Consider the following 13709-nt stretch of genomic DNA (forward strand, 5'->3'; position numbering starts at 1 on the left):
TTGAAAACTGAAAAGGGTTTTATAAACTAAAAATATAAAACATAACACGGGCCAACTTTTAAGCATACATAAATACGATCGAGGATTTATTGACTAGACTCAGTCGCGTCGGTCGCCTGTAGTACTTTGGTCTTGAATATGCTCAATGAGTAACGAAATATATCAACATCGCAGTTATCAACATATTGAATTTTTCTACTGATATTTCTTGGTGGAACTCCATTTTAATTATAATAATAAAAATACTTAATAGTTTTATTCCACTTTTATTTATAATTTTTTACTAGTGGCCGGGTTTCGTCGTGACCGACATCGTCAGACTGGTGGAAGACTAAACAAATTTATATGTTAAATACAAGTGCAAGCAGAGGTTGTAAATCATGATTTTGTATAATTATGTAAATAAAAGAATTTAAATTAAAATCATTAAAGTATAAGGCAATAACAATTATAAGAATATAAGTTTTAAAAAAAATTTTTTTTTTTTTTTTTTAATTTATAAAAAAAATATTAATAAAAGTGGAATAAAACAATGAAGTATTTTTATTATTATAATTAGTTATTAACAGCTCAAAAAAAATAAATGACATGACTTTCACATTTATTCCAGATGAGGGGGGTCTTCATCTTTGTTGAAATATGATAAAAATGTTCTTCGTAGAACGATAATGAAATCTATCGTATCGGGAGGTTCTTGAATAAAATGTAATATAAACTGGAGGTTGGGCTTATCCAGAGACCAATATACGCATCAAGATTTAGAAACTAGCTTAAATATATATTCTCTTCAAGACCGTCGAAATAAATCCGATTTCCTAGTCCTATTTATCAATAGTAAACATAGTATGATTAATTTATTTTAACGATTTTAAAAAAATGGTAAGTTTACTCTACTTACTGGCTAGTTTCGGGTGGGTCTTGACAAAAAAGCTTATATTTTTATGGAATGTACCTACTAATGTTTGTATTTTTACCATTCAACCAACATCACTTAAGCTCTGAACCGGTAAGCCGAAGTTCTTTCATGATTCTAGAAATGATCATATTATTTTATTTATTCACGTGTGATATCGCAGGAAGAAAAGTCATTAGTGGAAATGTAGGTCAAAAGGCTAACGTCTTGGTATAAAATACAAATACATCCTTCATACAACAAAAGGTGCAAATAAATATCCATCAATTGAATGGAGAAGTGTAGAATATTATTGAACATTGAAACATTATGCTTTTAAACTATTAGTCACACGGAAGATCTTCAAATGAAAAAAAAAAATAGAAGTGTAAAAATACTTAGTACCTTGCTTAGCTAACTTTCCGTTTCGGAGATGTAATGGACAAACATTTTCGTAATTTCAGAATATGTTAATTTGGTTTATCTTTTATTTTTCTTTTCTTTTCTTTTCATGGTCATGTCATACCATATATATGTGCTATAAACTTTTTAATAACTAAAAAAGGAATGGCCCACGCTCAGACGCTGTAGTCTTTGTGGGCTTTTTTTCCAATTCATGTTATGGCTTAATTTTAAGATGTATTTTTCTAAAGTGTATTTTTGTAATTATATTTCTATGTAAATAATATGTGTATGGAAAAATAAACAAATAAAAAATAAAATAAAATAAAATAAAAAAAACAAACAAACAAACTCAACACAGGTCTTTGGTTCCATGGAGTTAAGATTTATGTCTAGATAAATGTAACATAAGTATATTGTGAATAAAATGAATAAATAAATAAACACACAAATGTATATTCAATTTTATAAAATAAATAAAGGCAAAGTATAGAAAAATAAATCGGAATAACCCTGCAATAATAAATACACGGGTACATATTTAAGAGTATTTACAATGCAAATTGATATCCATTTGGCAATTCTCAACCTAAATACGGCCTATTGTTTTGCTGCAAACTGTAGCGAACTTAATACTTAATAGTCATAGAATGGTTTTCTTACGTTTATGCTCCTCTATAGCTTAGCGCATTATTACTCTGAGATTTCTTTATATATCGTCGCCGTTCAGGCAAGTCATTAGCCCAAAAAACATCATTTTAAGAAATAGCAATTCGAAAGTTTGGAATCCAAGGAAAAATCAGATTTTGGTTTTTTGCGGGTTTTATGTATACAACACCATTTAAGTCTTTTTAATAAATTTTGCTATTTAAATTTTTTTTAATTAAACTATTTCCTTCAAATGCATTTTTAAAAATCTGGAATTTTTTTAATGAAACAAGGTGACTAAAATTTAGTTAAGTGACTTTTGTTTGTTTATAAACTAGAAAACGCAAGCTATAAGAGTTAGTGAAAGCGACGAAATATTAGGGATAACTATTATATTGTTGTGGTTGAAAATTATTTTTATTCAAGAAAAAAAATTTACACGTTTTTTTGTTGTTTTAATGTAAAGTACTAGTAATAATTTAAAGTGACATAGAAAAAAACAAATGGTTCGGATTTACGCTACTTTTTTTAACTAAGTTACGAGTACCTTGGCGATGTTTGCCTCGTAAAGAACATAATTTTAGGCTTCGAATATTCAACTCAAAACTGTCATTTTTAGGATAAGTGACTTTTGTATGTGTCAAATAAACCTGTAAAAATGAAAATGTATAAAATATAAAAAAAAGTAAACAATGTTTAATAATAACAATAAACATTTTATTACTTTAATTCGGTCTGAGTTGAAATCAAAAATTAATTCTCTTAGTAGTTTTAATAATTTGGAAATTATTTTCGCTTTTAGGATGTCAATGGTATTTTTTATATAATAATTTAAGGTAGAATGGAAATCCCATTGTCATCTACAAGTTACCAACAGTTTTACGGTGTAAAACCAATGACGTTTTTCTTTAATCCGTGTCTTACCTATCCGCTGACAAGTCTTTTGTGAGAATCTTCAATTAAAAGAAAGCTGAAGAGATGGCGATTTTTGGAGAAATAGTTCTTTTTCCACTCGTTTATTTAGCCCATAAACTCCTTGACTACTACAAGGCACGTTTTAAAAAAAGTTAAACTGTAACTCTTTTATTTTAAGAGATTGATTAAATATATGCGACGAAATTGCCGACATAAAAGCCAATGTACATACGTATACAATTTATTTGACAGCCGTTTCAACTTCTTAAAATTATCAAACTAATTTGATCAATTTAACTGTCAAGTGAAACAAATATCTTTAAAACTCTAAGGTAACGAGGATCCATAAAAAAATTACACCTTTTCAGCCTAAGTCCTATTTAAAAAAATTCTGATGCGTTGTAAACGTAACTGCAACAATTCCTCAATGGTTAGTTGAGGATCTGACTCGACGAAGAATTTTAATATGCCATCATCGAATTTCGAAGACCGTTCAGATTTTGGTGCAGCCTCTTTTGTTTTAATGTGAATTTCTAAAGAAGTTTTAAAATACATATTTATAAACGCCCTCGGGGCTTTTACGTCATAGTTTACACCCAAACTAAGAATAAAAACTAATTCTATTTCAAAATCTAATTATTCATTAATTTCGCAATTACTGATTCTTTTCAAGAACACGGGACATATGATCATCAGCGCCAGCGACTAGGTACGAAATAAATGTGAATCATAGATCCAACTTATCCATATCATTGTTTGCAGTTTGATTTTCAATAAATAATGACCTGGGTATAACATTTTTTTAAAAATATTAACGTGATACCAAAAAACTATAGATTAAAAATATGTCCAAATATTTTAGACAGGCTAGATTTCCTCGTTAGGGAGTAATTAAGATCTAAACTTGTTGCAACAGAGAGGGAAAACATTTCTGAGAAAGGAATAAGAAAGTCAAGACATTTGCACATACTCAAAACATTGCTGATTAAACTAACTGATTGATATAAGAAGTATAAAAATTGAAAAATTGTTTTCAGACGTTGACTAGTTGGTGAAATGGTTTTACCGGATGAATCTTATCAACATGATGAAGGTTTCTGATCTTTTACTTCAGAAAAGTCAACAGATGGTAGAATTGAGGAATTGTGGATGTTTAAACATAGGCAGAATGGTGAATGTTACACAATGGGTCATAAGCCCTATAAATGCCTTGATTTCATATTTTCTCTTCTCTGTTGCAACAAATTCGTTTTTGTTTACTCGAGTTGCAATATAATAAGAAAGTCCTGAATTTTACTATAAAACTAAGCCAAAAAAAAAGAAAATGTTTCTATATATTGTATTAGCAGCGGTGCGATTTTTTAGAGTTTTACATTTCTGAAATAACTCCGCGTATGTCAGAGATTCTTCTCTGTCAGTTCTCCCGATTGATTTGTTTACGGTAAGCAAACCGGATACCCTTCACAGCTCTCATATCATTGGTTGGTTCATATGAACTAGTGACGTCGATCAAAGTAGTGCGTTTTTATTAAAATATTTTTTATTATATTTTTCGTACATTTTCAAGAAACTTTGCGGTACAACTTAATGCTCTAATTTTTACCGCGCGGAGAAACACATTCTTTGTATCCAATTTCCCGTAGGGCTGAAGTTCCTCATTGTGGCAAAGTTGTACTGACCCAATGAGTTTTGTGAATCCTGGGAAGGCAATACTCAATAGTCGCATTATATGGTTCATAAATTTTGATAAATGTCAAAATGAATTTGTTAATTACTTACAGGTAATCCCTCAAAAGGTTTGATGGAATCTAGGTGCCTGGAGTGACGTAATCTCATATGATGTTGCTGCCGTCTTGAATCTTCTGAAAAAATACAAAGAATGATCGTTAGCATTTAGCGTGGTAGATATGTTAACCTTTTCATTACTGGAGTATTTAATAATTTTAATGGTTTCTTTTCTCAATTTTTTTTACTCAAAGCAAACGTTATTCTTTTATTTATTAAGCTTCAACTAATTGAACGAGTTTTTTTTTGTAAATACAATTTTAATATGAGGTATATTAGTGTGCAAGCAAATAAATAATAAAGAATTAGCCATTGTTACACGTCGTGGCCCCCTTTACGCATGTAGATTCTCGTAATATCACCTACATGGCCACTAAACAGAAATGAACCATATAATTTTTCACTTCCAAATAAGTTACGATATAGTGTTAAGTTCGTACGTGTAATGTCGACCTCGTGGTGTAATGGTTAGCGCGTTTGCCTACCATTCAAGAGGTCTCGAGTTCGATTCCTGACATTGTTGATATGAAATATTTCATTAAAAGGGTGTTTTCACACTAGAATACTTCAGTCTCTGGACTGGTACCTAAAGCGGAAGACTGATCATCTTACCTTCATGTGAACAAAACAAAAATGATCAAGATACGCTGAGATTGGTGTAACGATGCAGTGCCCTATGCACCATTAGATGCGGAAAATGGCTTATGTCGTATAGGTATATAATAAAAAAATTAATGATACTTTTCCAGCACAGTCAAATATGATAGAAATAACTGGAAATTAGAAAAGCCATGACTTAGGTTTCTTAAATAATATTTTTTTATTCAATAACAAAACGTGGATGACTTTTAGTAATAAAAATTAATTTATTTTTTTGTGAAAAAATCCTTGCGCAAAGGGTTAGAGGTGACAAAACGCTACATACCACCTTCAGAGTGGTATCAGTCTTATTCGTCTCTGCAATAGGGGAGCTAATCGAAAATCAATATCTGTATTCAATTATTCAAGTTGATTAGAAAAGTACGAACAGCGCAAGCAATAATGAGTTCAAAGGTATCGACAAAGCAATGCTCTGTGAAATAAATTGATAGCGGGAAGAAAATGAAAAATTGCTTCATGCGAATGAAAAACGAGAGGTAAAAATACGTTTCTTTGTGATACGAACGCATAATATAATGGGAAACAGCCGATACTGACATTTATTACACATTTGTTAATCAATTCCTTACGAACTGCGATAAAATGTGATTTCAAGAAAGCATATTCAAAACAACGCGGCTTTAAAAAAATATTTTATTTTAACATTCACATTTTTGTATTTGTATTTGTTGCCGCAGTTTGCATTTTTTAAGGATGTTTTTTTCAATATGGGAGAACTCTTCTTCTGCTCCACATCAGTAGATCTCATCGCCAGCCAGCCCCCTCGCCTCTCCCTAGTCAACCCAGCTTTAGTTCCGCCGAAAAAAGCCGAAAGATCATCATCGATGGTCTTTCGGGGCGGCGATAGCCAGTTAATGTGACGAAGAGGCAGCTCGGGTCAAGGCTCTCCCGGGACATGCAGCACGCGTCCAAGCCAGGTCCACCGCCGCATTCTCAAAACGCTCGTTATAGGAGCCTGGAGCATCCGTTCTCGAACTTCAACTTTAGTTAAGAAATCGAAGCACCAAATGCATAATATTAATTTCAGGAACTCACTTTCAAAACTTAGAAGTTTGGTGTTTTAAGCTTTAACATTGTATAAAAGAAAAATTATTATTTAAATTTTCGACAAGTCTATTAAGGAACAATCCTATCCATAGCATTCCAACTCTCGGTTGGTCCTTAGCTTAATGCAAGAAAAGTCCTATTTTGGCTGCTACCTTCCAGTTTTGGTACCCCAGAGCCCGACATTCTGCCACGACATCATCCAACTGTTGTATCCTCAATCTAGTGACACTTCTTTGCCCTACTGGGCGTTAAACAAAGCTTATTTAGGGGCCAGATCACCCGTGCGTTGCAAATACCCTACCCGACCATTAAGGAACACGCCGCTTTTAACTTGTTTTTTATGATGTTATATAAGTGCGTAGAATACAAAACCTGACTAATTTATTTTATTTATTTATACTCATATTGATGAGACAAAATGTCATATAAAACACAATAGACTCAATAAATAAAGGGTTTAGCAAGCCAGTATCTACGTGTGTGTGGGTGCGTAAGAAAAAAAGAAAAGTAGGTATTTCAACAATACTTTGAGTCTGTCCAAATGCTTGCAGACTGGCTGGATCTTCTCCCTAGGGAGTAACTCATATTGAAAATTTTTAAAAAGTAGGTATGTATCATTATCATTTACTGCGTCACCATTTTATTTGTGGAAAAACATTTTGAATTTACTTAAAATTCAACACTGTTATTTTTACCACATAAGAGTAAAATATATTATAACACAACTAGTTGCAGGTCTTCTAAATTACCCATCATTAGGTGTAAAAATAAACTTATTTACGTATATTTTTATGGGAGAGAATATTGAAAAGGCCTAGGTAAGAAATTTGATTGTTTAGAATATGTAAATACTTTCAAAACTATATATTTTTTTAAAATTAGGTAAAGTAATGATTTAATGATGCTTTGATTATGTTTAAAAAATATGGCGAATTTCAAAACCTTATTCTGAAAAAGAGTTACGTGGTATTTTTAATAAAACAAAGCTTTTGTTTGGATGCATTAATAACATTGTGAATTATCTAATAAAAATACACAATCGTTCTGTTTCTTGTTATTAAATGTTTGCGGGGAAAACTTTAGAGATGTGAAACGATCCCAGCAAGGAAAAGTTTCACAATACGGTCGTCGGCGTCGGCGTCGTCTCGATTTCGAACTCTGACCGCCTCGTGTCCAGACTCGAGCTTGGCGTGTTTCACCCATGGATGAACAACCATAAAATTTGTGTTATTCAATTCAAATATATGACCACTTACCGACTTTTTAAAAGACAGACGTACCCGTTTCTTCGTCAACACTCAATACATTAAGCCCCAAGAGAAAAAATAGCCCAGCTCAAAGTAGTTCTTCAAACTAACAAATACATTGATAAACTGTTAGAATAATTTCGGCGCGCCATTGTTAAAATTATTTCACCATCAACCACATTATACATAGTAATGAAGAAAATATTTTGAAACAAGCTCAGTTTACAGGATGCAAGAATCGCCATTCTCATCATGCGCTTGTTTGAAACAGAGTTTTTAGTATTTACGTCTCAATTTAGTGGAAGAGATGGATACGTCTCGAAATCAGTAGACATTGAAAAGTCGGCGAGTGGTTATATACTCTCGGGTTCAATTCCCAGGATGGTTAAAATTGAATATTTATTTTTAAATGTGTTAAACACTGAGATATTTCATTGTTTCGGGACTAGCACCTAAAGCGTAAGACTGGCCATCAAACAAACAAAAAAAATTTGTCAAGCGAATGTTACGGCGATGAGGAGTAGAACTGGAACTGAGTGACTGGGTTGAACTGAATGGTTGGACTGCCTGTTCGGGCTGGCTGAGCTGACTGACAGACTGGGCGTTACCACGCCCTGTGGTATCTTTATAGGAAACGTTCCTTTTTTCATGTCTCTATGGAGTGAATATACTGTAAATAATCTCTCTTATGTCTTACAGTATTCGGTATACAACGCTGAGTTTCTTCTTGGAGTCGTTACACTATATTTTAGGAGAAATAGCACGTGTGTGTGTCATCGATCAACACAATAATAAAGTCGTCGCAGGGTAAGGATGCCTACGCTCACATAGTGACCGCAGTGCAAAAGATGAGTTGGCATACGCATTTTTATCTGGCGACGACTTTACCTGCGTCGGGGTAAGTATTTATTTAACTAACATGTATCTGTTTTTTTTTTGCAAATTCTTTCACGTTCGGTATCCACGAATTAAAAGGTTGTGAACAACTGATATTCGTACAGTGCCGAGAACGAGGAGCCAGGAAAGTCACCTAATATCAGGAAATTGGATAAGCTACATGTGAAGTACTCTATAGAGAATATTCTATGTCGGCAAAATAAGATCATACTTAATTTAACTTCGGTTTAAACAATATTTTCAAATATTTTGGGTGTTTCTAGCACTTTTAGATCATTGTAATAAATATATATACATCATCAACATTCCTTTTGTCGCACACCTATTATTGCATAGGGCACTGCAATAGTACACCAATTGCAGCGTGATTCTTGATTTTATTTTTGTTTCATGAATTATATATTTTATTTTATTAAAATAAACGGCACTTAGTGCTTTTTACATATTAATTACAAATACAATTAAATATACATACAATTAAAAGTAATACAGAGCATTTAAAACAATATTTTTAATTAACAAATTAAAAAGTCTAAAAAGGATAAACTTACGTATATAAAAAAATTAAATATTACCAATTAAAAAATATCGTTAAGAAATATAATTTGGTATTAGAAATACTTTGAACCAGTTTTAAAAAATATAAGAAAACAATTTTGAATAACATTAAATGATAAAAATTAAAAAATTATATGTATTAAATCGGGTTGTGGTCCTGTGGCTAGTGTCTCGGATTCACGGACCAAAGGTCTGTGGTTCGAACCCCACTCTATTCCAACTTTATTCCATTTTCTAATAGTGAGTTATTTACAACTCGTTGAAAATGGCCCTCAAAATCAAATATTTGGGTAAATCATAAGAACGCAAATATTTCTTTTATAAAAAAATATTAATATTTCAAACAAATACTTAGGTAAATAGTGTATATTTATGTATATAAATAAATACTATTTACCTAAATAAATAACAAATAGTTATCTAGAACTATAACCAATGAAATACAGAATAATACTATTCTTTTTTTTTAATTCAAAATTTAGTTGTTTGAACCATTTTATTTGTTTTCACAGCTTGTTAAAAAGCTGTTAAATAACCCTGAAGAGAGCAATATGTTTTTGCTAAAACTATTTGGTTGAGTAAACAAATAACGTGGTTCACAAAACAAAATATTTATCATTAAAAAGATTTATATATTAAAACCTTATCGTATACATTTATTTATTGATTTATTTTATAAATTTATTGCATGTTTAATACCAGGGAATCTATATAAAACTAGTAAATTAGAAAATGAATACGAAGACGGAAATTTTTCATGTTTTAAAGTATAAGTAGTTATATACTAATATTATAACAATAACAAAACAAAAACCAAACATTACTCAATTGAAAATGCATGGCTAATTAAATGCAAAAATTTAATAATCATTATTATATAAATATAAAGTATATACATGTGCCAAGAATGCATAAGGTTACTTCAACATGAATGATATGTTAAAATATATTTTTAAAAAACAACTATAATTACATAAATAATATCATTTCACTCTAACATATTTTCAACCATCCAATAAAATCAATGAGAATTTTAATGAATCAAAATAAATACGACCACAAAAAATATGAACTAATGTATTTTTTTACTTTAGTGACATACCTACTTAACTAAAATTCTGTCGCATTAAAATAAAAAATCTTGTTATTACATTTGACAGAACCCATAAATCATAACAATCAATGTTAAACAATTCTTTACTAAAAATACATTCATACAAAACACCTACGACTTTAACAAAACTACCCCCTACTCCCCTCACACACTCAAGCTTAAATTTCACAGCCTACGAGTGTATTTATATACGTATATGTAGATATATACGAAGTTCATATTTAGATATATTGGAATAGAGAGGGAAAACATTTTTCTGACCTGTCATTGGCTGGTTTAAGTGACCACTTAACAAACTGTGTAAAATTCACAAATCTGCCTATATTCAAACATCAACGTTTCCTGTTGACTTTTGTTAAATGAAAGATTCAGCTCTTTATTGATGTGGGTAAGATTCATCTGGCATTATTATTTCACGTAGGTATCGACTAACAATATTTTTCAATTTGTATACTTCTTCTTATACCAGTTAGTCCAATCATCAATTTTTCGGGTACGTTTAAATGTTTGTAGACGAGCCCAGATTTCACTCCTAGGGAGTTATTTACATTTATTTATTAACATAGAAGGAAAACGTATTTCTTTAAAAATATACCAGTCTGACGATGTCGCGAGAGTGATGAAGCCGGTTATCGGTGCGTCAAAATAAGTGGAATAAATTGTTCACCCGTCATAAAAAAAAAAAAACACAAAAAACATTAAAGATCAATAAAGATTAACAAATTACAACAGCTTGTAAAGCTTGGTAAAGTGGCCACTTAAACCAGCCAATGACAGGTCATAAGCCCTGTAAATGCCTTGACTTCCATATTCCCTTATTTAAGGTATTCTCCATCCCTGTTGTAATTTGTTAATCTTAATGACCCCCCGAGCGGGTGAAATCCAGTCTTTTGTCTATGAACATTTGGACAAACTCAAATATTGTAAGATCAATAAAGCATTGTCGGCCTCGCTAACTAACTTTGTGGTTCTTTATTCATTAAACTAAAATAAATAAAACAACTTTATTTTTAACCACTAATTTTTTTTTTTTTCACCAACCGGTTTCAAAGCAAACAAGCTTCTTCGTCAAGGTTTACGTAACTAATGAATTATTTCCTATTTTATTTTTATCATGTCAACTAAATACTACACGTGGACCCGGTATTATAAGAATAATTTCAGTTACTATATTACAAGTTATTAGATTCAGAAGCATGATTTTTCCTAATTATTTTTTTTATCGTATTTTCCATTTATCATTCTGCTCGATCCCATTTATACAACGAATAGTACATAAGGCACAAAATATTTACTCCAATTATAGCCTTTTTTGATAATTTAATTTATGAATGCAAGGTGTTCAGTCAAACGTTTCAAATGCCGCTTCAGATTTGTGAAATGTTGATATGTAAAAAAAACATTTCAATCGTTATTTTTAATAACTCTTCCGAGAATTAATCCTGAGATTTAATGCAAGAGCATTTAAAGGGGAAAAATCATAAATTATGTTTTAAAAATATGTTTACTCGAGTGAGTTCCACGGTAAATTACTAATATAGCGAATATTTAATGAAGCATTTCTTAAATCCTCACTCTGCTTGGGAAAATACTATTCCAGGGCCGCGATTACAATGGGGAGCTAAGGACGTCATACCTTGACCATGACGGAATAGTTGAAGATAAATTCTCCCGAGCGATTACCAAGATACACTACCGACCCCTTACCTTCAAGTTTTGTAACAAGGGGAAGCGTACCTCACAGTAAACATATCTACGCGCTAAAGTGACATACCCTAATTATGACCTCAAAGTTAAAGATAAATTATCCCGAGCGATTACGTCCGTTTGTCGGCCTCGTGGTGTAATGGTCAGCGCATTTGCCTACCATGCAAGAGGTCTCGGGTTCGATTCCCGACATGGTTGATATGAATATCTATTTAAAAGGGTGTTTTCACACTAGCATATTTCATAGTCCCCGGACTGGCACCTGAAGCGTAAGACCGATCATCTTATCTTCATGTAACAATTTATTTTATCAAGATACGCTGCGATTGGCGTACCGATGCAATACCCTATGCACCATTAGGTGCGGAAAGAGAATGATGATTATGTTAGTGTAGCAGTTTTTGTTTTAGTTACAATTTTTATATTTTTATATCGTTTTGAGGTGGCCAGTTTTTTTCTTAGAAGCTTTTTTCAAACACGAAAGAGAAAGAATTACACTTTGAAGTTTTGAATCTTCTTGAGTGTACGTGCCGAGACGTTAAAAGAGCCGGCTTTGTAATCCTTCTGTATATAAATACAGACGAAAGTTGAGCATACCGTCTTGGTAATTGTCAAAAGTCGTATTAAAATCATGTTCCAGTGAGCATTTTTTGCTTGAATTGGAATTTAATTGAGTTTTTTGTTTTAAATAGAGAAATACGGGAGATCTTGTAATTTATTCGAATATTAAAATTTTCAGACCATTTCCTAAAAGTCGTACATAACTTGTGCTAGAAAAATGGAAATCGAGTTGTTGCAGATTGGGATTTGAACCTAGGATCTTTAATCCGTGAGTCCACAATATTACCACGGGACCACAACCTGGTTTATTTTCTTTTATAATTGATTTTTTTTTCTCACGGACGCCTATTAAATAAAGATAAGAACTATTTTAAATATTCATTCAGTAAGAAACGCGACCAAATTTTCGGGGTCATTCATTAGTCATTCAAAAAAAATTCAGTAGAACATACCGAGGTAGATAGTGATAGTACAGAAGTATATTGTCTCGGTATGTTCCGATGAAGATAGCCTCTATAATCGCGGCTCAAGTTTTACTAAGACCAAGTTTACTTAAGAAAATAGGTCACCATTTCCACGTAGAAAGAATGTCTAAATAATTGTCTCTAATAAAGATATTGGTAGCATAAATTAATTATTTAAATGGAAGGGTCGAAAACAAAAAAATAAAAGGTAGATTTTTTATCCTAAATTACGATGAAGGATTGGAAAATCATACAGAAAACGTAAAAAGAAGTCGTTGAGAATAAATTATGCATGTGATTTTTAGTGATAACCTACTTTAAAAGGATACCTAAATTACTAAATGTTATTAAATATTTGTATATAACCACTAACAGACTATTTTATGTCTAACGGGTTCGAGACGTTCCCGTCTCTTCGTCAGGACTCCAGTAAAAAAAAGATACTTTACACCTTCACCATAGTTGTTGCACAAAAATATATATTTGCATACATTATACTGTTGTTTACATTTTTTTAAGACTCAAAAGAGTCTGCCAAAAAACCCCGATGAAAACGGTGCTGTAGCGTCGTGTTTTACTAAGCAAAAATCAGATATTTAGAAACACAGGTATTTAAAATACGTATTCTATTTTCCATAATTCGTAAACACATTCATGTCTTTGGCCTGTTTTAGCAGAATACAAGTATTAATGTGTATTAACAGAAATCAATTTACGTTGGTATATTTTTTAAATTTAACACATCGACTTAGTCAATTTACGTATTAAAATACAACTTAAATTAATATTTTTAAATATATATAGAATAATTA

The 13709-nt window shown here is 31.5% G+C and overlaps 1 protein-coding gene across 1 annotated transcript in view; it reads right to left on the reverse strand.

The window, feature by feature from the left end:
* The window catches only part of shg (DE-cadherin), a 91681-nt gene extending 86963 nt beyond the window's left edge, over window positions 1–4718 (reverse strand). The window contains exon 1 of the mRNA XM_088235802.1: window positions 4637–4718. Within this exon, the coding sequence (XP_088091928.1) occupies window positions 4637–4693 (57 nt within the window). The 5' untranslated portion in view covers window positions 4694–4718. The remainder of the gene's footprint in view (window positions 1–4636) is intronic.
* Window positions 4719–13709: the final 8991 nt, after the last annotated feature.

Source organism: Micrasema longulum, unplaced genomic scaffold (assembly GCF_059751315.1).
Source record: "Micrasema longulum isolate JH-2025_06_02 unplaced genomic scaffold, ASM5975131v1 h1tg001444l, whole genome shotgun sequence".
Lineage (NCBI taxonomy): Eukaryota > Metazoa > Arthropoda > Insecta > Trichoptera > Brachycentridae > Micrasema > Micrasema longulum.